Raw genomic sequence first — 26,713 nt, 5'->3', positions numbered from 1 at the left:
TGAGAACCTCACCCTTGGAGTCACCTGTTGGAGCGCCACGCCCGCTTTGCCCTGCGCATGCGTAATACGCGCCGCACCGGTCGTGGAGTCACGTGTTAGAGCGCGAGGCGCCTCCCGCCGGGGCGCTTCCTGTTGAGGCTTCCTCGGCGGCCCAGGGGCCGCGGGAGGCCTGGGCGGTCCCCGGCGGGAGAAGGCCCGGGTCGGTTTCGGATCCGCCTCGAGGTATGCCGCGATCCCGCCCACTGGCGAGGGAAGAGGAGGGGACGGCGGGGGAGATGGAGGCGGCTGGGCAGGGCGGCGCGTCCTGCAGCTCGGGAGTGGGGTCCCCGGCTTCCCCTCCCCTGCGCACTCCCTGCCCTTCTCTCGCCTGATCCCGGGTCTGGTACAGCACCGCTGCCCCCAGCCCGGTGCCCCCGGAGCCGCAGACTTGGCGCGTCTCACTGACCCGCTGACTCCGTGTCACCCGCTCAGTTGACCGCCAGCTGTTCACCCAAGTCACTGAAATCTGACGCCTGGAGTCATCCTGAGCGCCCCCTCCCGTGAGTGCACTTCTAGTTAACCTCCGAGCCCTGTTGATTTTACCCCCTAACTGGAGTCGGTCCACTTCTCTCCATCCCCAATGCCGCCCCCACGCTGTCTCAGCTTCTCCCCTTTCGCCGAGACCGTTGCAAGATGCTCGGTGCCGAGACGGCTTCCAGCCTGGGTTCGCCCTCCTACTTCCTTCCTTTCTGCAGCCAGAGGGATGTTTCTGAATCGCCGACCTGATCGCATCACGTCCATTGCCTTCAGAATCATGCCCAAACTCCTTTAGGCTTAAAGGTTTTTCTCTTTTGCCCCTTGCTCACATTTTCAGCTTCGCTTGTACCATTTCTTGCCTCACACTTTATGCCCCACTAATCCCAGTATAGTTTTCCTGTGCAGGTCAAGCTGTTGTCACCTCAGAACCATTATCAGGTTGTTCCCTATGTTTGGAATCCTATTCCCCTTCCTTCCCCCCAAAACCTTCATAACTCAGCACAGGCACCACCGTCTCCAAGAAGCCTTTTCTCTCTGCTGGGTAAGGGGCCGCCCCTGGGCACCCATGGCCCCTGGCGCAGCCCTGTGTGGGTTTTGTCCAGTGATAAGGGACGCTCCACCTTGTAAATGTTCTTTGAGGACTGACACCATGTCAGATTCATTCTTGCGCTCCCAATGCCCAGGACACTCTGATGCACAGTAGGTCCTATGAATGGTTGTGAGGTCTCTGAGTGAATCAGAATGCTGAGTCAGATTTCTCTAGAGCAGAACTGTCCAATAGAACTTTCTGCAGTGATGAAAATGTTCATTATTTGTGCTGGCTGATGGTAGCCACTAGCTGAGGAACAGGATTTTTAACTTGATTAAATTTAAACATACACAGCCACATATGGCTACTGTGTTTAACAGCACAGTTTTAGAGCCTTTCTGAATCCTACCCAGCCTTATACCCACCCTGTACCTAGAGTTACTTCCCTGAACCTGCCTTCTTAAGCCACTCACCACTCAACCACTTGGGTTTAATCCAAATTTGTCAGTCAGTTCGGTAACTTTTTATTGTGTCCACACTCCCCCCCTTAAGCCTATTAACAGGTGGCCACGTCCCTTTCATCTTCCATGGTGCTTGCTTCAGTGCTATACTTCCAGGGCTGGTGTTAAGCATTGCCTTCTTTCTCTGAGTTGGGAGTTTACTAACCACACCCATTGGGGGCGGGGCTTCTAGGCTGCTCCAGTCTGAGCCTCTTCGCCTCCCCATTAGAGGAGTGTCCAGGCTGCCAAGATGCCAGGGCCAAGACCTCGGAAGGGCCTTCAGGCCAGTGACCAGGGTGTGGCAGCTGCCAAGCAGGTACGGATATACAGCCTCCTTTACCTTCACCTTCACCTCTGGGTCAGTCTGAGCGTGAGGGTCTCTGACAACTCGGGCAAACTGGGTCATGTGTGTGGTTTCCCTGTTCGTCTAGAGACTTTGAGCCATGCCCCCTGGAGTTGGCAGAACCCTTAGAGACCCTCTGACCCGCCCCTGCCACACACATGTGGGAGATGAGGCCTGAACTCTCGTGTGTTTCATCCCAGGCTTCCTCCTGCCGTGGCCACCTCCGTGTGAATGCTCTGGAGGGTTCAGGAACCGCCAGAGTTCAGGGTGTTCTGATGGAGTCTCAGTGCGCTCATGGATTCCTCATTTAGGGCCACAGCTTTGCTTGCCCACAACTTGGGCTGTCGGGGACTGATGGGGTCTCTAATTTTTCTCCCTTTATTTCTTCTGGGTGCAAGTTCTGAGACTTCTTAGCCCATTTTTATTGTCTTAAAAGAGGCAGATAAGGGAGGTGGTAGGATAAGGGGCATAGACTCAAGACACAAGACCTTATTTTAAATTCTAGCTCTGCCACTTACAAGGCTGTCTCAGTTTCATCTGAAAATGGAGATAAAAATAGGACCTACCTTAGAGTAGTCAAAGTCATAGAGACAAAGAGTAGAATAGTGGTTATGGGGTGGGGGGGGCAATGGGGAGTTGTTTAATGGGTACAGAGTTTACAGAGTTTCAGTTTTGCAAGATAAGTGTTCTGTGGACGGATGGTGGTGATTGCTGCATAACAATGTGGATGTACTTAACGCCGCTGAACTCTACACTTAAAAACTGTTAAGATGGTGGTTTTCACACTACATGTGTTTTACCACAATTTAAAAGAAAATAGGACGTATCTCAGGATTATGAGAAGTAACTGAGATGGTCACAGAGAGTGCTGCTACGTACCCTGCCCGGCAGGTAGTGCTGTTAGTGTTGCTAGTAATCATAATGGTAGTGTGGTCTTACTGGGTTCTTTGTAGAGTCACCAGGGAGATAAGCATCCCAGGGGGTAATGTTGCAGGCCTCAGTTTCCCTTTCTGCACATTAGGCCCCACAGACAGCAAAGAAGCCACTGAGCTCCTGGAGGCTGGCTCTGGGGCTGGGCTCCACCCTCTGCCTCGTTGTGTGTCTCCTCTCAGCTTGGGCTGTTTATGGAGTTCAGCCCTGAGGACATGCTGCTGGGGATGGAGGAGACTGAAGATGATGGGGACCTGGAGGCTGAGCTGCTGGCGCTCACTGGGGAAGCAGGGACCACAGGCAAGAAGCCAGCTCCCAAGGGGCAGGGTGAGTTTGGAGCACTTGATGCTGGGGCCAGGTGGGCTCTGCAGGGGGTGGGGAGCCGGCCAGATCATCCGGTCCTTCTGATATCCATGTCCCTTCTGCAGCATTCCCACCAAGAGGCCATCTTGCCCTGCTCACTTGGCTGTGTGATGGGGAGCTCACTCCTTTCTGGACTGCGCCCTCTCCCTTGTGGACAGTCAGCAGTCTGAGTTGCAGGCTGACTCAGGTCCCTATCCTTAGCCCTAGCCAGGGCCTGGTATAGACTAGGGGCTCAGCACAGGCTGAACTGGGCACATAATGAGTGCACAGAAATTGTGTCAAATGAATGAATAAGTGGTATCTCCCTCCCCAGCTTGGAAGAGGACAGAGACCTGAAGCCTGGGAGGGTCAGAGGGTCTAAACCAGGAACCCTTAGAGAGAACCATCTCCCATCCCGTGTGCTCCTGAGCTGAGGACAAGGAGAGGACCCAAGAAGGGGCTCACTGGTTGGGGAGAACGATGGCCATCACTTCTCTCTCAGTCCAAACCTGCTTTGGGTTTGATGAGCCTGGGTTTGAATCTTGGTTCTGCCATTTACCAGAATTGCAATGTTAGGAAAATTAATAAAGTTCTCAGTTTACTCATACATAAAATGTGGATAGTATTACCTGTCTTTTTTTATTTTTTTGGCTGCACTGCACAGCTTGTGGGGTCTTAGCTCCCCAACCAGGGATTGAACCCAGGCCCTCGGCAGTGAGAGCGCAGAGTCCTAACCTCTGGACCGCCAGGAGTTCCCAGTATTACCTATCTTGCAGAATTACTGTGAAGCTCAAATGAATGTTAAAAATCTTTATATATATGGGAAAGGTGTGGTTAGGGGGAATGGATGGATATGTCTGTGAATAACTTCCACAGCAAAAGTGCCAAGAAGGGAGCAGCTTGTTGCCTGTTGGAGGGCCTGGACAGGTTTCCCTGCTGAGGGTCTTCTGCACTGGGTCATAAAGGAAGAGCAGAGGTGGGACTTTGGCTGTCGAGGGGAAGGAGGATTTCTACCTGGGTGTGCCTGCCAGCTCAGTGGATTGAAGTCCCTCCTTTACTCCTTGGGAATCTTCTCTGAGTTGCTGTGACCCTCTTCCCCCAGCCCCACTGCCTATGGCCCACATCGAGAAGTTGGCGGCAGACTGCCTGCGGGATGTGGAGGAGGAGGAGGAGGAAGGGCTGGAGGACGATGCAGACTTGCTGGTGCGTCTGCCGGGCTGGTGTTGGAGGGCTCTGTGGTCAAGCCTGCGGAGGAGGCCTGGGGTGCTTCCCTCTGTGTGCGCTGATGTTGACTGAGTGCCTTGCCCTTCTTGGGCCCTTTTCCTGACTGTGTGGTGTGAGATCTGTCCCCTTTGATGTGTGGTCTGAGCTCTGTACTTGGGGATTTTCAGATTTGGAGGCTTCACTGATTTCAAGCCTATCCCTGGTCAGATTAAAGGAGTGTTTTGGTAAAGGGGACTTTCAGGCACAGTGAGTGATACTGGGAAATACTGCTGGGGGAGAGTGTCCGTGATTCTCGGGTCCTGTCGTGGGTATGGTCATGAGGCTCCCCAGCTCCTGGGACTTGTGTCTCCCCAGACTGAGCTGCAGGAGGTCCTGGGTGCAGATGAGGAGGCTGGGCCCTTGGATGGCGAGGAGACAGCCAGCCCAGGTGGCTCTGAGAAGGAACAGGAGAACATTGAACCTCCAGCGCAGACAGCTCTCCTAACAGCTTCAGTCCCAGAGGCTCAGGTGGGTTCTGGAGGGTCCATCGTGCCTTTGTGCATGTCCTTTGTGCCTGCATGTCCATGTATAACACACACGGAGCACGGCTTGCCTGGGAATACTGTGAACTCTTTCCAGGGCCCTCCTTCAGCAGCTGCCCCAAGCAGAGGCTGAGCCCAAGAAACTCCTTGGTGGTTGCCGGCCTCAAAGGCCTCTCTGTTCTCCCAGACCGCCCCCTGCAGCCATTTCCTGGCCTCCACAGATTGTCTGGGCCTCTGTGTTTGCCTCTGACATGGCCTCTGGCCTCTCCAGTGAGTCTTTGCCTCCCACCTTGAGGCTTTTAGGTTCTTCCTTCTCCTTGAATCCAAGAGCTTCGTTTTCCGGGGCAGCTTCCTTGCAGGGAGGGAGCAGCAAGGGCCTGGCTGGCCCTGGAGTGGTGGGGCCCTGAACTCAAGTATCTACAGGCTGGAGGGCCTCAGGGGCTGCAGGCTCTGCTGGAGGATCGGATCCACAACTACCAGGAGGCGGTGGCCAGTGCCAAGGAGACAGGTGAAGCGGCCAAAGCCAGGCGCTGTGAGCGCGGCCTAAAGGTGGGTTGGGCTCGGCTGGGGAGCAGGGCTAGTCGTGGGGCTGAGGGCGGTGAGGGCAGAGGGTGAGGCACAGGAGGAGCTTGGGCCAGCGGAGGGGAAGCCTCCCCGCCAGCCTCGCAGAGGGGAAGGATCCTGGGCCTGTCTTTGAGCAGGGTCCAGGCTGTGATGGCTGGCTAGGTTTCTGGTTCTTCTCTCCCTCAGACTCTGGAGTCCCAGCTGGCTGCTGTGAGGAAAGGCAGGAAGATCAGTGAGGATGAGATCCCACCTCCAGTGGCCTTGGGCAAGAGGCCCCTGGCCCCTCAGGAAACAACCAGCAGGAGCCCTGAAGCAGAAGCCCCAGCTCCCCGCTCCGTGGAGCCAGGTATCTGGAGAGAGTCAGATCCCATCCTGGTTCCCAAGGTCAGAGCCCAAGGCCTGCCTCCCCATCCTGCCATTGTTCCCTTGCTGTCAGTCACACCTTCCCTAAGAGGTCCTCAGGCCAACCAGACCTGGAGGCACTGGTGACCTTCTTCTTTGACCTTCATGTCCTCTCTGTGGACTTTTTGTTTCTCCATAGACAACCCCTCCCAGCCTGAGACAAGCCCTAGTATTTCTGGGCCCCCTGATTCAGACCCAGACCCACGGGCCTTGCTGGTGGCCCGACAGAGAGAGTACAAAGTGGCTGCCCTGAACGCCAAGCGGGCTGGAGACCTAGATCGTGCCCGAGAGCTCATGAGGATTGGGAAGGTATGGCATCTGGTTCAGAGGTCCTGTGTCCAATCCCTCATTTCACAGATGGGGCAGTGACCTGCTCAAGGTCACACAGCTCGACTGGGCTTCAGTGAGACTGGCCTGAGGGGGAATTTTTCATCCCAGATCCTTGGGGTTCCCTGGCTTATGCCCACACCTGCTTTTCTTCCTGCTGCAGAGATTTGGGGCCGTCCTGGAGGCCCTGGAGAAGGGGCAGCCTGTGGACCTGAGTGCCATGCCCCCAGCACCTGAGGGTCAGTGTGGGAATGGGCGGGGGGAGCCTGCTCAGGCTGGGGCTGGGGCTGGCCAGGCACCCCACCCACACCTACATCTACACCTCTGCTCTGGGTCCCCCAGACCTGAAGCCCCTCCCACAGGCTTCCAAGGCCTCCACAGCACCCGCAGAGGTACACCCAGCAGTAGAGCGAGTGCAGCCAGTGATGGCCCCTGACATCCCGGCCGCCCCAGGTAGGACCGGATGATGAGACTATGGAGTGGGGGCCTGGGGGGAGGCAGGCAGAGCTGAGGCCGTCTCCTTTCTCCTTTCAAGTGGCCCCTACTGAGCCACAGACAGTGCTAGACGCCCTGCAGCAGAGGCTGAACAAGTACCGTGAGGCAGGCACCCAGGCTCGGGGCAGTGGGGATGAGCGCAAGGCCCGGATGCACGAGCGCATTGCCAAGGTGGGCCTGCAGCCTCCCTCCTTGGCTGGCTGCTGTCTGTCTGCTCCCTGGTCTTTGAGTCTTCGTCTGTCTGTCTCTCTCTGGAGCTCTTGCTGCCTCGGAGGCGCTTTTTCCTCCTGGGGCTGCTGTCTTTGTCCTCTTCCTGTCTCTCCCTGAGTGGAGCCTGCAGACTGCTGCCCACCATCAACCCCTCCCTTCCTTCCCTTGCAGCAATATCAAGATGCCATTCGAGCCCACCGAGCAGGACGGAAAGTTGACTTTGCTGAGTTGCCTGTTCCTCCAGGTGAGTGGGGCTTGGCCTGGGGGCTTATGAGGTCCCTGAGCAGGATGGGGGGAAGGGGAAATGATTTCTCACAGATCTGCCTCCGCTCTGGGGGAGGCACCCATCCCAGCCGTGCCCAGGAGGACCCACACAGGACCGGCAGCAATCGGGTGCCTCCCCAGGGCTACCCGCACCCTCTCCCCGTTGTCTCTCTTCTACAGGATTCCCCCCTATACCTGGCTGGGAGTGCACTGTGCGTACTGAGGAGGACGTGGTGGCAGCTACTTTAGCAGCTGCCCAGAAACTGGCCTCCTCGGAGGATGCAGCCCCCGCAGAGGAAGACGAGGACGAGGACAAGGTTTGGCTGAGTGCCCGAGGCTCCAGGGGTTGGTGGGGGAAACAGCAGATGAGGGGTGAACCCAAACACTGGTGTCCAGCGAGGTAGATATTCTTTCTTCTACTTTACAGAGAAAAAACTTGGGCAAGGGCACCCAGCTAGGAATTAGCAGAGCTGGATTCAGACCAAGGTGTTTCTGACTCCAGAGCCCAGGTTTGATCCCCATTACCTTGCTGTCTCATGTTGGGAGGTTAGCTCAGAGAGCTTTTGAGGCGGCTTCTAGCTCTGAGACTCTCTAGGGCCCACGAGGGAAAGCCATTCCTTTCAGGTCACACAGTAAGTAGTACAGTGTTAGGAAGAGAGCCCGAGTCTGGAAACTGCCATGGCCGGGGTGGGGAACAGCCTCCTGTGACAGCCTCCTGGGCACCTGCAGGATGAGCCCCCAGCCCAGGCCCCAGGGGCCAAGAAGCCAGCACAGCCTCTGGTCCCTTCATCCCGGCCCCTGCCTGAGCCCAAAGCCTCGAGTTCTAAGGAGTCACTGAGTCCGGCTGGTGAGTTGGGGAGAAGAGGGATGGAGGAGTGAAGGCTCTAGTGAGAGGCAGGCATGGCTCTGACCAGCATCCCCTCCCTCCAGTGCGAGAACAGGTGGCCCTCCTGCAGGCACGGAAACTGCAGTACCAGCGGGCAGCCCTGCAGGCCAAGCGTGGCCAGGACCTGGAGCAGGCCAAAGCCCATCTGCGGGTGGCCAAATCCCTTGAGGCTCAGATCATCCAGGTGCGGGCTGGCCGACCTGTGGACCTCTCCAAGGTGAGTGTCGCCTGGTTAATGAGCAGCAGGACTTCTCAGGCAGAGAGGTGGGTGGCCGGCTGGACATGCAGACTGAACAAGGTGGCTGCTTGGAGGAGGTGGGACCTGAGTAGGATGTGGTGACAGCTGAGAAAGCCTTGTGCTTATGCATCTCTCTGTCCCAGGACCCCAAGAGAGGCCAGGGGAGGCCAGGGGGGCTGCCTGTGGTGAGAGCTGACCAGGACGGGCAAGGCCAGAGGAAAGCAGAGCATTGTAGCAGCCTGGGATAGGATGGCAGGCAATGAGTTCCCATCACTGGAGGTTACTAGAGGCTGGAGAAACATTTCGTTTGGATTCCTGTGTCTGTTAGGCTCAGTAGAGGAATAATCTAACTCTTGAGGCCCCTGAGGGGCCTTGTGACCTGGGCAGGTGCCTTCACCCTTAACGGATGAGGAGGGCGACTTCATCCTGATCCACCATGAGGACCTGCGACTCTCTCAGAAGGCTGAGGAGGTGTATGCCCAGCTACAAAAAATGCTTCTGGAGCAACATGAGGTCAGTAAACTGCTTGTCTGTCCTCCCCTTTCAGTGCCCACAGCCTCCCCTTGGTGAAAGGCAAGATAGGATTCAAATTCTAGCTCTTCTACTTACTTGGCTGTGTGATCTTGGGTAAGGCACTTCCCTTCTCTGAACCACATTTTCCTCATCTATAAAATGGATGATTAATGCCCCTCTTGCCAGGGTGGTTATGAAGTTCAAACAGAGTGCAGGGGGAATTACTTTGAAGATGGGAGGAAGAAGTGTTTGGGGAGACAGATATGCGTGCGTGTGTGTGTGTGTGTGTGTGTGTGTGTGTGTGTGTGTATGTATGTAAGATATACATAGATGTATAACTGGGTGTATGTGTATCTATCTGAACGGCTGCCTGCAAGTCTGCTTTCTAAAGTGATGTTTCTATTAGGTTTTTTTTTTAATGTATTAATTAGTTTATTTTTGGCTGCCTTGGGTCTTTTTTGCTGCGCGTGGGCTTTCTCTAGTTGCGGCAAGCTGGGGCTACTCTTCATTGCCGTGTGCGGGCTTCTTATTGCCGTGGCTTCTCTTGTTGTGGAGCACAGGCTCTAGGAGCACAGGCTTCAGTAGTTGTGGCTCGCGGGCTCAATAGTTGTGGCTCGTGGGCTCTAGAGCTCAGGCTCAGTAGTTGTGGCGCACAGGCTTAGTTGCTCCGTGGCATGTGGGATCTGCCCAGACCAGGGCTCGAACTCGTGTCCCCTGAATTGGCAGGCGGATTCTTAACCACTGCGCCACCAGGGAAGTCCCTTTCTGTTAGGTTTTAATGAAGAATAGGAGTTTGCTAAGGGAATTTAGGGGAATGGCTATCCTCAGGAGAGGAAACAGCAAAAACTCAGAGAAGTGCAATGGGACTTGGGAGCAGTGAACTTGAGGTACGTGTTGGAGGAGAGGGGTGAGGCTACAGAAGGTTGGACCTTTCAGAAGTCAGGCCTCGAAGGCCAACCTAGACGGGTCCTGCTCTGGACTCTGGATTCACTCTGAGCCCCCATTTTCAGAAGTGTGTGCTGTTCTCCAAGCAGTTTATGCACCAGGGCAATGTGGCTGAGACTACCCGGTAAGTGCGGGGCTGGGGCTGGAGCTTGTGGGGTGGGGAGCAGAAAATGAGCCCTGCCATGCTGATGTGCACACCTGTCCCTGTCAGGTTTGAGAATCTTGCTCAAGACCGCAAGAAGCAGCTTGAGATCCTGCAGCTGGCCCAGGCCCAGGGCCTTGACCCTCCCAGCCACCACTTTGAGCTGAAGACATTCCAAACTGTGAGGTGCCAAAGCCTAAGGGAGACCGTGGCTCCAGGCAGGGACTGGGCAAGAAGCTGGGAGCCAGGGGTGGAGACTTAGGCCCCTTGAGTGAAGCTTCCCAGGCTTGACCCTGAAGTAGGCCCTGGGGCTGGGGAGCAGTAGGACATGGTGCCTATCTGTGAGGAGGGACTCAGAGCTGTGTGGTGGCTGGGGAAAGAGCCCTGGACTAGGGGTCACAGACCGAGGTCTGCACTCCAGCTCTGCTGCTTCTACTCAGACAAGCTTTGCTTCCCTGGGCCCACTCTCCTCTTGTCCACCACCCTGCTGGGTAGGCAGCCACTGGAAGAGGGGACCTTTTCCTACTGCTCTCCTTCACTTTGGGCTCTTTCTCCTTGCTTCGTGGCTCTAGGATCTTCGCAGAACTGAACAGCACAGAAATGCATCTGATTGTTGTCCGGGGAATGAACCTCCCAGCCCCTCCAGGTAGCCCTAGGGCCACCCCTACTCTAAGAGGCACTTGTCTAGACTCTCCACTCCTGGCTGCTTAAGGAGGCACTGGCTCTCCCTCTGCATCAAGTGCTGGACTCCTGGCTACTCCCTCTGACCCTGACTCCTGCTTCTCCTTCATAGGGGTGACCCCTGATGACTTGGATGCTTTTGTGCGGTTTGAGTTCCACTATCCTAATTTGGTGAGATTCAGGTAGCAATAGGATCCTGTGAACCCCATCTTCCCTTCCAGGGCCCTGTGCTCTATTTCTCCCCATCCCTGGAGTCTGGCTATAGGGAGGGGTTTGAAGACCCTTGGGCCCATTCCCTCTGTGGGTCCCTTCCCTCAGCATTGATGTAGCCCAGAGGTCCTGGCCCTGTAGCTCTGTTTTTTCAAGCTGTCCTGACTCCTCTCTTCTCACTGCTTTAGGACCAGGCTCAAAAAAACAAAACAGCTGTGGTGAAAAACACAAACTCTCCAGGTGAGGACCCACGTGAGGGCTGCTTTCTCCTCCCTCTCACCCTCTGATATATCTGTGCAGCACTTGTGTTTCCAGAGTGCTTTCAGATCTATTATCTTACTTGGTCTTCTCAGCTTAGGAGATAAAGGCAGGTATTACTACTACTTCTCTAAGGTAATTGGGGAAACTGAAGCTCAGAGAGGTAGAGGGACTTGCCTAGGGCCTCACAGCAAGGAGATGGTGGAAACAGGACTTGAATCCAGGAATCCTGACTCCAAATTCCAAGCCTTTCCCATTTTGGTTTGATCTGTGTCTAACAAGAACTGTCCACGTGGACTTCAAGGCCAGGACCTCGATGCTCTCTCTACCTCCCTCTGGTGGCAGTGACTCCGAATTGCAGGCAGAAAGATTGAGAGGAGAGGCCAGCCCTGAGCCAGTTTCTACTTCGTCAGGAAATCCCTGAGAGCCAAGTTCCTCTGTGTTCTCCCCACTCTTGCAGAATTTAATCAGCTCTTCAAACTAAACATCAACCGAAACCACCGGGGCTTCAGGAGGGTGATTCAAAGCAAAGGAATCAAGTTTGAAATCTTCCATAAAGGGTGAGGGCTCTGGTCAGTCACACTGCCAAGGTGGGCTGGGGGGAAGGATTGGTTTCTGTTGCTGCTGCTGCCCCTGCTACTATTCAGTTTTCTTGTGCTGGGTTTAGCCAGCTCACTTCTGCCTTCCCTGCCCAGTCCAATCCTCTGCTGACTCTTGGCTTTCCAGATCCTTCTTCAGAAGTGACAAGCTGGTCGGCACAGCCCACCTGAAACTGGAGCGTCTGGAGAATGAGTGTGAGATCAGAGAGATTGTGGAGGTAGGGTGGGCAAATCGGAGGACTTGGCAAGAAAAGAGCCAACGTTCACTGAACATCAGTCCCTGTTGTGGGTTTTCTGTGCCCATTAATTTAAAAATATCCATAAGTGTGCTATAGGGTATGTGCTTTGCCCATTTCACAAATGAAGAGATTCAGAGGGTCTGAGAAAATTTCACAGCGTCACCCAGAGAGGAAGTAGCTACAGTCCTTCCAAGACGCTCTGCACTACTCAGGCTCCCAGGGACGGTGGACTAGGGGGCTTTTGAGGGGCCTGATCACAGCTGTCAACTTGGCACACACAGATTCCTAGGTGTCTGGGGGCAGGTTATGGTTGAGGCAGTTGTCTGGCAACGTGGTGAAGTAGAACAAGCTCTGGACATAAAGTTGATAATGTATTTCCTGAGGAGGGACCCACCAGAACACAGCTAGTCCGTGTTTAGGAATCAGCCCCAGACAGCTCCTTAAGCTTCCCTGAACTCACTGAATTTCACAGGGACTCCCAGAACTTGCCCCTGATGACGAGGCAACTAAGGTTCCCAGAGGAGAAGGGTGTTCCACAAGCTCGGACAGAGCCTCTCTGGCACAACTAGGCCCAGACCCTGGCTGATGCCTTCGTAGGCTGGGGCTTTTCCCACTACATTGCCTCTGCCTGTTAGGGGGAGTTCTTAAGTGGGGCCTGTATCAGCCCCAGTGAGGTTGGTTAGACTTCACAATTCTGTAGCACTGCTTTGAACTCCAGCCGCCCCGTCTCCTGCATAGGAGGGAAGTAGCGTGGCGGCTGGAAAGACAAGCACGTCCTGACCTTGCTGCACAGTGGCTGTGTGACGGTATCATTCACTTCTCTGGGCCATCTGTGAACTGAAGTTTTGGGCTCAGTGATTTTTCAGGCTGCACCTTGAAGCCAGAGCATTTCTTCCAGGAGTTGCCAAGGGGACTGTGGGGAAAATTGAGTAAGCAGAGCTCTAGGTTTCTCACTTCCACTTCAGAGCATTGGTGCTTATTTGGATTTACATATGACTTTTTTAATAAGACTTACCTAAAACCACCACCATCAAACAGCAGGAGGGTGGGGTTGTCCTGAGATGGAGACTCTGGTGTTGAGATGCAGGATGCTTTTAGCTCCTCTCTCCTCACCTGTGAGCACAGGGAGCTCCCTGCTCCCCACCCGTTCCCCCTTAGTTACCATCTCCCTCTCCGTGGTCCTCACAGGTCCTGGATGGAAGGAAGCCCACTGGGGGCAAGCTGGAGGTGAAGGTGAGGCTGCGGGAGCCTCTGAGTGGCCAGGATGTGCAGATGGTCACCGAGAACTGGCTGGTCCTGGAGCCCAGGGGCCTGTGAGGTGGGCAGCTCTCTGGGCCCTTAGAACCTCTGTCCCCTGCTCACTGCCTGGGCCCTCCAGGGACCCTTCCAGTACTCAACTCATATCTAAGGAGAAAGCCTAGGAATTTCTCATCTGTGAGGAAGACCAAAAGGCAAAACTGTTGGTTGGGTAGTGCTCAGGCTCAGTGTCTCATGATCTTCAGCAGAACTGGGGAAGGAAGTTAACTTTCCCAGGTCTGTCTTCAGGAAACCCTTTCTAAAATCTACTTGTACATTCACTGCAGTTTAGACTTCCTGAGCTTTGTGCCCTTGTGCAACAGAGGGTCAATGTAGGGAGTGGAGTCAGGCCAGCAATTCCTCTCCAGCTTCCCCCCACCCCCGGCTTTGCTGGCGATAGCGGTCATTGTACATAAAGGAGATGCTGCTGCACAAGCACCAAAGGCCTGTTAAGTACCTGCATATTGACCAGGCCCTAGTCTTTCCTGTTGCTGGCCCCTCCCCAGGCCTCCACCCAAACAGGCTGGATTCCAAGATTCCCCCTACCCCTCCGTCTGGGGGAGGGCAAGGACAGCCTCACTGCTCTGCCATGGAGCCTTGTCACCCCTTAACCCCTGGGTAGCAACTGCTTGCAGCTTGCCCCAGCCCCCAGTTGCACCATTTCTAGATGTGCCTTTAAAAGATAGAACTGTAAGGGATGGGAAAACTCGAGTGTGATCTGGACACCCCGCCACACCCCCTGCTTAGGGTGGGGGCAGGGTTCTGTGACTCCAGGTGGCCAGTGGCAGCCTATCCCACACAACTCAGTTTACCCCCTCAGTTTGCCCTGCCTGTGCCTGTGCCTTGGTTCCTGACAGCTGCTGCACTAGCCTCCCTGCTTCTCAGAGCTCTCAGTGGAAGTTTGTTCAGGACTGTGTGGTGGGAAGTAAGGGTAGGGCTGTGTTGGGTTTGGTCCATGTACCTAAGACTGAAAGAATGTTAACTAGGAAAGAAAAACTATATATATATGTGTATATATATTATGTAGCTGATTTTATTTAAGAAACTAGGTCTAATTAATTAACTCATTGTAGGGGATTTACACTCTCCTCACAAAGTAACCATGAAAGTCCTAAACAAAAGCCCTGCTGCTCCCTGTCACTTTTTAAAGCCAGAGTGGCAGTAACATTTGTTAATTGACAGAAACTGCTGCTATGGCTTCCTCTAGAGACAGGGCAGGGGAAGCCTTGCCTCTTCAGCTCATCACCTAGGGAAATCCCTTCGTTTCTTCCCAAGAAATTCTCCTTTGGCTCTGTTTTTCTGAATGGATGGAAATAATGGAGGGATTTATAGTTGCAACAGATTTAATGTTCAAAACTGCAATATTCTACATCTCTTAGAAATAAACTTTAATACCGCATCTTTTTTCCCCCTTTTTTTGAAGCATTAAGTTCAACAAAGCATTCCTGAAGATAATTTTCTAAGGCTTTATGTAAAGCAGATACATTCAACTTACTGATCACTATAGCATTGCAAATGCACACCTCGGGGATTGAGCTTTTGTGTGTGTGTCTTTTTCTGGGATGGAGCCGGACCATGCTTCCCTGCCCTTAAGAGCAGAGCTTACAGTGGGTAACAGAGCAGGGACAACAAATAACTTTTCTGAGAGCTTGCTGGCCAGTCTTACCTATCAGAGTGAACTACCAAAAATTCCACCGATGTGAGCCTTAACCCTTAAATGCAGTCATATCTATATGTCGTACAAGCAGCCATCTAGAATGAAAAGGAGGGTTGTTAGCCCTCCTAAGGTGGCCTAGAGCAAAGAGGGGTGGCAAAGAGGGTTCCTGACTCAACCTAGTCTTCCCCGCAGGGTTTGCACCCAACTCACCAGTGCTAAGAGGGCTTGAAGCTTCTGCCAGCCCTAGGAATTTCTAAACTCTCCTCTGCTAGAAATTTGATAGGAAGTTTTCTGTGGCTCAGAGATTTCCCATCATAACCTGTTCAATTTCATTCTGCTTAACTGCCCTTTGCTTTTTGGAAAACAGAACTTCCAGGCTGAGAGAGGCAAGACAAAGCCGCCCACTGGACTTAGAGACTAAGGTTCTTAAAAGGCCTTTGTTTTAGCCACGGCATGCAGGGGTCACTGGCATGGGAGGAGCCTGCCCAGCTTCATCTTCTCCTAAGATTTATCCAGATGCAGCAACTCAGCATCGCAGATTAGTGACTTATGAGCAGTTGAGAACCAGCCACAACCCAAATCATTTTTAAATTTTAAAATTTCTTTTCAATTTAGTGCAAGGCACATTTTCTTTTGAATTAGTGAACTGAATAAAATATGGAAGAAATTTATCTCAGGAAGTCTTGCTCACAATTAAAGGGCAGACTAGTTTATTATTTTCCTTTCTTATAGCACTATTCTGAAACCTGCATTGTTGCTTCCCAATTTTTGAGTGCTTGTTTTCCAAATATGTGTGGGCAGCTCTTAAAAGATCTTGCCCCTTAAGTAAAGGCTACAGGGCTTCCCTGGTGGCGCAGTGGTTGAGAGTCCGCCTGCCGATGCAGGGGACATGGGTTCGTGCCCCGGTCCTGGAAGATCCCACATGCTGCAGAGCGGCTGGGCCCGTGAGCCATGGCCGCCGAGCCTGCGCGTCCGGAGCCTGTGCTCTGCAACGGGAGAGGCCACAACGGTGAGAGGCCCACGTACCGCCAAAAAAAAAAAAAAAAAAAAAAGTAAAGGCAACTGCTTTTAAGATGAAACTGTGGAGCTGAGACTGGTAGAAGGTAGAGGCAGGTAGCTTGCACCTGGTCCAGTTCCATCACAGATAGATTCTTCGCTTCTCTGGGCCTCAGCTTCCCAAACTCTAAAATGGGCGTTATCATTCCTATTCTGCTCCTTATCCCTTCTGGCTACATTACAATCCTCCAAATCCCATTACTGTCATTATTAAAATTATTTTAGCATTATTATTAAAATAGAAACCACCGTCACAAACTTGCTCTAGAAACAGTGTTAAGCAGATTGCTTGCTTGTTGTCTGAAATGCATTAAATGCATAAATTATTCCCCAGATGACTATTTATGATAGAAGTAAATTCAGTTGGAAATTCTGAGCTCACCAGCATTCAGGAAACACTGTGCATGAGGGAAGACACTAGATGGGAACTTATACAGGGCAAAGTTGCATATTTCTGTAGCCCTAGAGTCTGGTAGGTGCTCAGATAAGAGGTGATAAAAAGAAATGGAGAAACTACACTGCCGAGCATTTGGTAAGAATTTAGTTTTTAAAAATTTAATGTTACCAGAATGGCAATTTCTGTTCCTCTTTATAAGGATCTCTGTATCTCAATCTAAGTTTACATTATAGAAGAATCTGCCTTATTTAGAAATGTGATGTTTCAGTTCTATACAACATACAGTGTATAAAAACAAAAATGAAACGAGGGAAAACAGTGAACTAGCTTTGGCTATTTTATGCCCAGTTCCACAAGATGATTTTACTAAACATAAAGGACATTTTATGCAATTGAGAATGGACCTGACTGTGCAGGGCCAGAGTAGGGGAATTTAAAAGTTTGCACTGATCCCAAAAGGTATGGATAACTGCAAGATCTATTTAGGTGGCAGGAAGAAAGGTAACTTCTCTAGGAGGACAGGACCAAGGGAGCCAGCTCCTACAGAAGCTCCGATTTATATTTAGACCAAGCTAGATGTTACACCCAAATACCTACTACCAGTATTATTAACCCTGTTATTAATACCCGTTATTAACAAGTGCATCCTGTGCCTGTCAGGTTTGGGGGGTGACAGTCCAAGGGCTCGGTCCTTACAAGCTGGTGTTCGGTGGACTCCCATTCTTTTCTTGCCTTAGAAGCTCCAAGTCTACGGGAAAGGTCACAATCCCAGCTCTCTGCAGCCACCATCAGCAAAGGCTGTGGAGAGGCAGATGTAGAAGGTTGATTTCCCCCACCACGGAAGAGAACTATACCTAGCTAGACACACTTGGGCCTCAGAAAACAGCTGTTGCCCTAAACGTAGTTCCACAGCCTGTAATTGCCAAGTGCTAAGCCCAGCTCCAGCCACTGAGGAGCAGCCTCTCACTGTCTCAGAGGCCCGCGCTAGCTTCCAGGGGCTTCTTGGAGTTGTGCTTTCACTGAAGAGGGACCAACCTCTCGCTTGGCCTGGGTGTTTAGAAGATGCCAGTGCCAAGGAAGTGAGTTGCCCTAGAGCAGTGTTTTTCAAACTGTGGGTTGTGAAATCTATTTGGTCTGTGACCAAAATAAATTCTTAATGAAGGAGAAAATGATCAGAGTGCATCACATATATTATTTGGTAAACCAAATATTATTTGGTAAATAATTTGGTAAATCAAATCTTGGCTTCTAATACCACTTCCTCTTAGAAAAAAAAAAACAAAAAAAAAAAACAGGCTGATTCCAAGGCTGGGACAGGGTTAGCCCAAGATGGCCCTGGGGCATCTTGTTAGGCCAGAAAAGGAAGTGTTCAGAAAAATGTTAGGAGCATGTCACAAGGATGTGGGAGCTCACCTGAAGGGGTTCTCTCTGGCCAAAGCTGAGACCATTTGAGCACCAAAATAATGAATCAGAACCATTCAAAAAGTAATCCCAAGTCCATAATGAAAACTAATTACATGAATAAATAAGAAAGAAGGGCTTTTGCTTATAGATAATCAAGTGCAACTGATAAAGGTAGAGGAAGTGCTGGAATTGAGAAATCATTTGTAGCCATTATAGTAAAAGATCAATTCAGACAGGAAACATCAGAGAATGCTAACTTGTAAGGGGAAATTTCAGTGAGCAAGATATCTGCATGATCTGCAAATATCTCTACACGTATTGGTTATTTGTTCCAAGGGGGAAAATATACAGTGGACAAACTGGACCACACCTTGACCAGGTGATGAAAATTTACCATCAGTGAGGGGCAGAAGGACATTAAGTAACCCCTAATGTGGGTCACTTAAGTGACCCCTGTTGTGTCCTAAGAAGGACACAACATCACTTAGGTAGGATTCTGGCCAACAATGTGTAATTCACCTAATTATGAGGAAATACCAACTGAATGCAAAATGAGGCATTTTCTATTAAGAAATGAGTTGGGGGAACCTTATTCACCAAAAATACCAATGACATAAAAGATAAAGGTGAGTCATGACAGCAACTTACCATGTCTGTCTTATCATGCTGGAAGCTTCACTGGAGGGGAAAGATGCTGTGAAGGACATTATTGGACAGATGCTAGGTTAAAGTATCACACCGAAGTTGAGAACTGTCCTATGGTTATGTAAGAAAATGTGCTAATTTTTAGGAAACAAACATTCAAGTATTTAGGGATAAAGGGCTATGATGTATGCAACTTACTCTCAAGTGCCTCAATTTTTTATGGAGAGAGAAAAGGAAAGGAACACTGATAAAGCAAATGAGTTAATCTGTGAACAATAGCTGAATCTGGGTAAAGCATACGTAGGTGGTGGTGGTGGTGGACTTTTTAACTTGCCACTTTCCTGGAAGTTTAAATTATTTCTCAATAAAATATTTTTTTAAATACCTATGGTGTAGGGAATTCCCTGGTGGTCCAGTGGTTAGGACTCTGCACTTTCACTGCCAGGGCCCAGGTTCGATTCCCTGGTCAGGGAACTAAGATCCTGCAAGCGGCAGGGCATGGCATGGCATAAAATAAAATATCTCTAGTGTATATTATAACTAAAAATGTCTTGGGTATATTCTGTCAGCTTTCACAGAAAGGCCCGATTCAGTGTCTCATCCACTCTGGCAGATCTTGAGAGATCCTGTAATTGGCTCTACTATCCAGGTGACCTCATTTACACTGAGTCGCCCTTCCTTGAATAGAAGAGAGATAATCCTTTGGGTCTTTGATTCACTTCAATAAATAATCTAGTAAAAACAAAAAATCTAAGTGTGACTCCTACTTGAAGTTGCTGTGATGTAACTGGGACAAGATCAGCGTGAAACTGTCCTTTTTATATCCATCCTATACAAAGAGTTCAAGACTGATGCTTCATTTTTTATTTCCCCTCTGCCCTCCCACCCCACCCTTGGTGATGGCTGTACCCATCTGAACATTTCTGAGCACAAGACCAAAAGTAAGTCTTAAAACAGAGGAGCAGAACTCTTGTCTAAACAGTAACAGAAGGGGATTAGCTGCAAGGATAGCGTAACTGTGGTGCAGTAACAGAAGCTGCCCAGATCTTCTCGGTGGACAATGCATAGAAGACTTAGAATTATGGAACATCTGTCCCCCCACCCACCCTTTCCCACCCCGTCCCCCAAACCCCCACCCCACCCCCTCCCCCATTAATAGTGTTAACAAAATCTTAATTTTCCAGTTCTAAAGTGCAAATGATTTGGGTATGACTGCTGTTGCAACAGGTCTGAACAGAAAAAAATGAAGTCCTCTCTGTCTATGCGATGTTTTCCAGAATATAAAAGATGAGTTCCATGACGATGGGGCCCTCACTGAGCTGGCAGGCCCCTCCATGGATCACCGGCACCAAAGCGCTGTCCAGATCGTTCATGTACTGCGAGGGAAGGGGCTGGCCATTGCTCCCTGCTTGGTAGCCAACCTACACCACAGAAAGAAGGGGATGAGAGGTTACTGGACAGAGAAGATCTCTCCAGAGGGCTGAGGGCCAAGGAGGCTGAGCAGGAAAGGAGATGTCCTTCTTGGCCAGGGGCTAGAACTGGCAGTAGACACAAACTTCTCCTTCTCTTCCCTGAATTGTCACTTACCATCCTATCATTCATCCTGCCTCTACCACATGATAGCTGTGAGACCTTGGGCCAGACACTTAATCTGTTAGGGTCTTAGTTTCCCAGGAAGGGGGGATGGGACACAGAGAGGTATGGAATGTCAGCAGTAATACGTAAACCTTTGGTTGTGAAAATTAAAACGAGAAATATACTGGGTAAACTCGCTAACACAACAGGAACTGAACACTTGTTCTTCCATCCATTCTTCCACACACCATCTTCTGAACACCTACAAACACAGGAATTCAAGGATGAATGTAAACGGGGCCCCTGCCCTCGACAGCCCTACACATTTAGCAGAAAAATGCTTGTTCTTAAATTGTTTTATGTGCGGTAATTCTCCAGCCAGATTTTCAGTACCATTTGAGAAAGGACCGTAATACCTCATTTGTATTACCTTGACATGCTTAGTACAGCACTGGGCAAGACCTTTAGTAGAAAGTAACTATATCTGTTGACTGATGACTAGTCAGGAAATGCAGCCAAACATATAACCTTTCACATTTTCCCTGATAATGACATAACTCTGCATCAAAGCAGGAACACTGGGACATGTCACATGGATCTAAAATCCAAAAGAAATGTAGGGAGATTAGAGTGCTGGGCCACAGGAGAGAGACACTGGGGAAAGGAAGTGGGGGCAGGGTGCACTAAGACTGGATTGTGGCTACAAACAGCATACAAAAAGGTTAATAAGTAAGACAGGGAGGGAAGCCCGGCCACAGGAGACCTGAACTGACAGGAAACCCAATGGGGAAATAGTTCAAGTCCTAGCCACTAACTAGCTTGGAAATGTTGCCAGTAAGGGGTGGGAGCTGCAGAGGCCAGTCGGCAGAAGTCTTCTGTAGTTTAAGAAAACGACAGGATATAGGACAGCTTAGGACCTGCTCTCTAAAGGAGGCAGAATGATTCCCAAAGGGCGGGGCTGGGGAGTCTCAAAGGCTGGCCCTGATGTCATTCACACCGGAGGTGGCCGGTCCTCACACACATTTCTTAGCCCACACTAAAAAGAAAAGTCCTTGCAAGAATTCAGGGGAGGAAGCCAGAGAGTTCCAATGGTTCAGGGAGTCTGACCAAGCAGCACATCCAGCTGTATTACCAACAGAGGGAAGGCTAAATACTATATCTGGTCAGGCCCAAGGTCCAGAGACTTATACTCTCTGGGTTGCAGCAGGAAAACTCACATGTCAGAAAACAGACACTGCCCAAGGCCCGCTTCAAAGGCTGAGACTCTTTACCTGATCTGAGTCAAGTGTCACACGTAGTCCCAGTTTAGTCATTCCATCTTCCTTCAGAAGCTTCAGGTGGGGACACAGAGCAAGACAAAAAGCCTTGGCAACGTGCTCGGTCAGTCGGCTGTGATCTGCGGGATCACTCAGGCAACTGTGCTGGTCATCATTTTCTAGGAAGAACACCTGGTCCCCAAACAAAAGAGACTTTTAAACTTGTGCCTAGGAGATGTAGGAAGAAATGAGTACACCAACTCACGTGTATGAGCAACCTGATTCCCTAAGATGTGCAGGAAGACCTCGGACACCACGAGGTCCTTGGGCCAAGAAAAGTAGGGCACTGACATCTTACATCTAAGAGACAGCCTCTGCCTCTCACAGGCTCTGCATCCACAAAATGGTAGCTGCTACTATCTGCCTATCTACCTGAAAGCCATGGCCATGCTCATAATGGTATGTTCTACGCAGAACCAGGAATGGCTTACATTTTGCACTGTAAACTTGTAAAAGGAATCCCTAATATATGGCCAACTTTCTAAGAGAACGGACCTTATAGATCATGTCACCCAACACCTTCATATTACTGATTACTCACAGAAGGGAGGTGACTCGCTCAGGGCCTAGACCAGAATCTGCCTCTTATCACAGACAGTTTTTCCCACCACATGGCTCTGCCACTGCTGAGGCCAGAGCTGTGTCAGTGTCCTTGAACTGAGCACTGCACTGGGCGCAAGCAGAAGCATAGCAGATTTGGAACTGAGACTTGAGTCCTAGTCACATAGAGGAGGGTCATGAGCAAGTCCTTTAGCTTCTTAATGCCCGGCTTGCCTCTGTAAAATGGGAAGCACCTATTCTCTCTGGTTATTATAAAAATTAAATGATATAAAAGCAAAACGTAAAAGATACAGATACGTAAATACACAATGCTTCTATATACCACGCCCTAGCTTACTGCTCAAGCAGTGGCTTATACTAAGAATACTGCAAAGGGGCCACTCTGAAGCCCTACGCCCAATGCACTAGTGAGAATGGCAGCATGAAATGATGGAAGGAGCTCTGGAGTGGGACTCAGGAGACTTCTGGCCCTGGCTCTGCCAGCAACCAGCATTAGGCAAGTCACAAGTCACCCGGCCTCTCTGAGACTGTTTACTCATTATGTAATTTCTCATTTCTCATCTCCCTACCTCAGTGGGTTACTAGGGAGCAAAAAGGAGGAAACAGGTCAAACTACTTTGTAAGCAATAAAGACATTTACATGTTCCAGACCCTGCATTACTCAAAATATATCAAAGGGATGATCATTACAAAGCAAGCAGAGAAAACCACTCAGCCGCATATGAAAACACCAAGCATGGTATGAAAGATAAGCCACTTGGAACAACAGCTCAAGAACTGAAGAACCTCTAGTCTATGTGTTGTCAGGAATCAGCTAGTAAACTTGGGTAAGGCATTTAACCTCCTCCCTTGGCCTCAGTTACCCTGTGTGTAAAATGGAAAAGGTAGAAGTCAAAGAACTTCTTAGATTTAAAAAAAAAAATAAGATTTTTAAAGCTGCCAGAAATCCTAGAGATCTTATAATTTAATACTTTATTTTATAGACAAGTATAAATGAGGTTCAAAAGAAGTTGAGACACAGGACCTACCTGTTTACTCTCAGAAAATAAACTTTCTGATTTGTCTGATTTGTCTGACATGTACACATATACAGGGTTTCTGCCCTGTCCTCTCATTCCCAAGTTAGCCTCTAACACAGCTTTCACGTTAAGGAAAAATAAAGTGGAAAAGAGCTTAGGAGTTGGCCAGATCTGGGTTTGAATCAGGACTCAGCCATTACTTAGTCGCCATGTAATCTTGGACAAGTTAGTTTCTGAGCTTTAGTTTTCTTATTGGTGAGATAAGTCTATTTTTTAAAGACTGCGTTATCCAAGACAGTTATAACTGCAGCATAACCAGCCCAGCTTTCTGAAGAATCCAGCAAAGATGGTATGCACCCTTCAGAGATACACCCTTCTTGAGTTCCAATGTGAACAAATCTCTAAAAACTAGTTCATCGGGAGGAGATGTCTGACTGCTGCAGGCCGCACTTTGTGCATTTCTTCCTAGTGAGCTAAGATAGACCAGAGAGAATTGGAGTATAGAAGGTAAACAGAGAGATTTTATTTATTTATTTTTCTTATCCTCCAGAATCAGCCCAGAATGTGTCTCTGGGCCGAGCAAAAGTTGTCTTCAAAGGAGGTCAAGGATGCCAAGTTTCATTTCCTTACCTCTGTCCATCTGATGACTTTTCCATTTGCTTTATACTCTGATCCATGGAATATCTTCACACTTGTTATAGACTCCATGGACTTCCCATCTATGGGACTTATGACACTAAAACAGAGACAAAAGGAAAGAGATGTAAGCAGCTCAAAGTTAGAAGAACCACTTCTCTTGTCAAGTCTTTTTACTAATTACACTGGGTGCCTTGCTGAACACATGTGTAAAACATCATAAAACAAGAAGCCACTGCACAAAAATGTACATGAACAGAGCTCTCAGGGAAGGGCCTATGCACTGAAATAATTCAGGGAACACACATATGACAGAGGAGTCCTGATTCCAGGAGCTGGTTATTTAATGTAAAGAAACTGTTTACTCAAGCCTGCTCTCTTCCTCCAGTGTTCCTCCCTTCAGTGACTGCACAGCCCCACCGATGCTGCTCTCCCCTGGCTCTGCCACAGCACTCCGCTCCTGACTGTGACGACACTCATCACATCATACTCTCCAGACGTCTGCGTATTTGCCTCACAAATGAACTTCCGAAAGGGAGGGTATACGATATACTCACCTCTGTGTGCTACATTTCCAGGTCTGACACACTGCTTGGAATGTAGGCGGTTAATAAGTATTTATTGATTAAAGGAATTATTTGACCAAGTATGTTAATTATGACAGTGCTGGTGTGAACTGATGAACATGTATCTATATTATCTATCACAACAAACTCCCTTCATTGCTACCTTATCACTTCTAGATTCCTGAATAGAAAGGCCACATTTTATGGTCGTGCCCTCTCCAAAATATAGCAAGTATAAATACGTGGAGATACACACGCCTTCCAATGAGAATTCCAAAGAATTGTCGCAAAGATTCCAAACTTTTCCTAACAATTTTCAAACCTGTTTATGTTTTTGAATCTCTATGTACAAAAGGTCAAATTTAACCTAAATTGGGATTCGCTTCATTTGACTGAATTAAAATTATTTAACCACTGTGAAGTTTAACTTCTAACTCATCAGACAATGTCAAAAATAGAGCAGCCTCAGTTGATTAACACTCTTTTGAGAGAGGCTACCCTGACACTGTGGAACAAGCTGGAAAACATTCAGTCTACACACTACAAACTAAACTCCTGGGTTCAAGAGTCTTGTCTTGAACTAGTTGAACTTGTCAACTAGTCCCTGACTAGTTCTTGTCCTTTGTTCTAAGATGCTGCCACTGGCACGTGTTGTAGGAAAGGGGAACCTACTTGTTGTTAGCTACCAATACCTTAAGGCATCAGATTTTCAGTTTATCAACTTTTTTGTCCTAATAACCATGGAATTTGTTGTGACAGATAATATAGACACTTGTTCATCAGTTCACACCATCAACCTAATAACCAAATATAATAGAGAATTAAACACAAATTGATTTTGAAATTTTCCAGGAAGTATGGGAAGATAAAGGGTTATTTGTAAAGTAGGCAAACACACTCATTGATTTAGAAATTGCTTCCTTTTGTTCAATAACAAAGGTTTTAAAACCATTTTTTAAAAAATCTTGTTGTAAATGCCCTCTACCTGCCTTTGCTTCTGCTAGTCCCTCAGAATGGAATGCCCACTCTGCCACAGCTATGCAGCAAATGTCTACTCATCTTACCAGACTCAGCTCAAGCAGCAGCCATTCCTCTAGGAAGTCATTCCCGAATACTGCCCGACCACCTCTACCAAGTTCCTCATTTCTTTTTTATCTTCACTGTCTCCTATAGAGTTTTCTATGAGCATCTTCCGAACTTTGGTGGACTTATTTATAACTATCTTCAAAACCAGAGTAAGTCACCTGTCAGCAAGGACCACGTGGACTTCATTTTTGTATTTTCAGAAGCCCACACATAGAGTTATTGCCTGAAGGATGAATGGGAGAAAGCTTAATACAATGAAGTATGACATATTTATTCAATTAATCAGTTTTTTAAAGAACCTACTTGGGGGACTTCCCTGGTGATGCAGTGGTTGGGAATCCGCCTGCCAATACAGGGAACACGGGTTCGAGCCCTGGTCTGGGAAGATCCCACATGCCGCGGAGCTACTAAGCCTGCGCTCTAGAGCCTGCAAGCCACAACTGTTGAGCCCGAGTGCCACAACTACTGAAGCCTGCGCCTAGAGCCCATGCTCCGCAACAAGAGAAGCCACTGCAATGAAAAGCCCGCACATGGCAGCGAAGAGTGGCCCCTGCTCTCCACAACTAAAGAAAGCCTGCACGCAGCAACGAAGACCCAAACGCAGCCAAAAATAAATAAATAATTTTTTAAAAAAAGAACTGCTTGGTGCTGGACAGTGTTTTAGGTGCTGGTGACACAGAAGTAAATAAACCAGCAAAAATTTCTGCCCTCATGGAGCTTACATCCCAGGGGCAATATAATAAAATAAATAAATAACAATATATGTTAGAGAGTTATAGGTGCTCTTAAATATAATTCAGGGGAGGGAAGAAATGTGTATGAGAGGCTTATAATGTAGTAGGCTGGCCAGGGAAGGCCTTATTGAGAAAGTGACATTTTAGAAAAAACTTGAAGCAGGGAGGGAGCAACTCGTGGCTATATAGGAACAGGGTATAAGTTGAGAAAACAGAAGGTACAAAGGTCTGAGGGCAGAAGCACAGCTGATGTATTTGAGCAAGAAGCTAGGTGTTGCTTCTGAGAAGTGGGCGGAGGGTGGCTATATAGGAACAGGGTATAAGTTGAGAAAACAGAAGGTACAAAGGTCTGAGGGCAGAAGCACAGCTGATGTATTCGTGCAAGAAGCCAGGTGTTGCTTCTGAGAAGTGGGCGGAGGGATTGTGTAAGGCCTTGTATGTCGTAAAAGACTTTGGCTTTTACCCTGAATGACACTGGAAGCCAGTGGTGGGTTTTGAGCAAAGAAGTGACAATGCTCTGGCTGCTGTACTGGAAATTGATTAGGCTGGGGGAAGGAGGAGGCCAAGACTAGAAACAATGAAACCAATTAGGAGGCGACTGCAATAATGCAGACCAAATGATGGCAGCAGGGGTAGTGAGAAGTAGTACGATTCTGGAAATATTTTAAAGTAAAGCTAACAGGATTTACTGTTGGACTAGGTGGTAGGGTGTGAGACAAAAGCGTCAAAGATGACTCCAAGGTTTGGGCTTAAACCATCAGAATAGAGTTGCCATGTACTAGAGAAGAGTATAGGATTTGAAGCCCAAGGAGGTGGTTTTCAGTCCTAGCCCTGCCACTTCCTAGCTTTATGGAGTCATTTATCCTTTTGGTGTTTATTTACTCATC

At 49.4% G+C, this 26,713-nt stretch overlaps 2 protein-coding genes across 12 annotated transcripts in view; one reads left to right on the top strand and one right to left on the bottom strand.

The window, feature by feature from the left end:
• Positions 1 to 87: 87 nt before the first annotated feature.
• CC2D1B (coiled-coil and C2 domain containing 1B) lies at positions 88 to 25,730 on the top strand. Of its 10 annotated transcripts, none has more exons than XR_010940835.1 (27): positions 88 to 222; positions 472 to 539; positions 1,739 to 1,861; positions 3,001 to 3,145; positions 4,263 to 4,363; positions 4,739 to 4,891; positions 5,329 to 5,454; positions 5,656 to 5,815; positions 6,011 to 6,180; positions 6,362 to 6,437; positions 6,541 to 6,651; positions 6,734 to 6,864; positions 7,075 to 7,147; positions 7,348 to 7,484; positions 7,897 to 8,014; positions 8,098 to 8,270; positions 8,679 to 8,804; positions 9,815 to 9,873; positions 9,961 to 10,077; positions 10,464 to 10,537; positions 10,685 to 10,743; positions 10,971 to 11,022; positions 11,501 to 11,600; positions 11,767 to 11,857; positions 13,067 to 13,196; positions 23,829 to 24,018; positions 25,180 to 25,730. XR_010940835.1 is itself a non-coding variant. In XM_067726126.1 (26 exons), the coding sequence occupies exons 3-25, from the start codon at positions 1,796 to 1,798 to the stop codon at positions 13,193 to 13,195; spliced, it is 2,547 nt and encodes an 848-aa protein (XP_067582227.1). In that variant the 5' UTR covers positions 88 to 222; positions 472 to 539; positions 1,739 to 1,795; the 3' UTR covers position 13,196; positions 25,180 to 25,730. The 10 variants fall into 10 exon arrangements, 8 of the variants coding, with proteins under 8 accessions (XP_067582227.1, XP_067582225.1, XP_067582226.1 ...); XR_010940836.1 differs by lacking the exon at positions 25,180 to 25,730 and adding an exon at positions 25,011 to 25,154; XM_067726126.1 differs by lacking the exon at positions 23,829 to 24,018.
• ZFYVE9 (zinc finger FYVE-type containing 9) overlaps positions 19,463 to 26,713 on the bottom strand; it is a 133,517-nt gene continuing 126,266 nt past the window's right edge. For both annotated transcript variants that reach the window (XM_067726110.1, XM_067726111.1), the window contains 3 exons: positions 23,435 to 23,540; positions 21,180 to 21,356; positions 19,463 to 19,754 (listed from right to left, as the gene is read on the bottom strand). In XM_067726110.1, the coding sequence (XP_067582211.1) occupies positions 19,593 to 19,754; positions 21,180 to 21,356; positions 23,435 to 23,540 (445 nt within the window). In that variant the 3' untranslated portion in view covers positions 19,463 to 19,592. The remainder of the gene's footprint in view (positions 19,755 to 21,179; positions 21,357 to 23,434; positions 23,541 to 26,713) is intronic.

Source organism: Pseudorca crassidens, chromosome 2, assembly GCF_039906515.1.
Source record: "Pseudorca crassidens isolate mPseCra1 chromosome 2, mPseCra1.hap1, whole genome shotgun sequence".
NCBI lineage: Eukaryota > Metazoa > Chordata > Mammalia > Artiodactyla > Delphinidae > Pseudorca > Pseudorca crassidens.
Note: the sequence above shows the minus strand (reverse complement) of the source record. Positions and strands in the feature narration are given on the sequence as shown.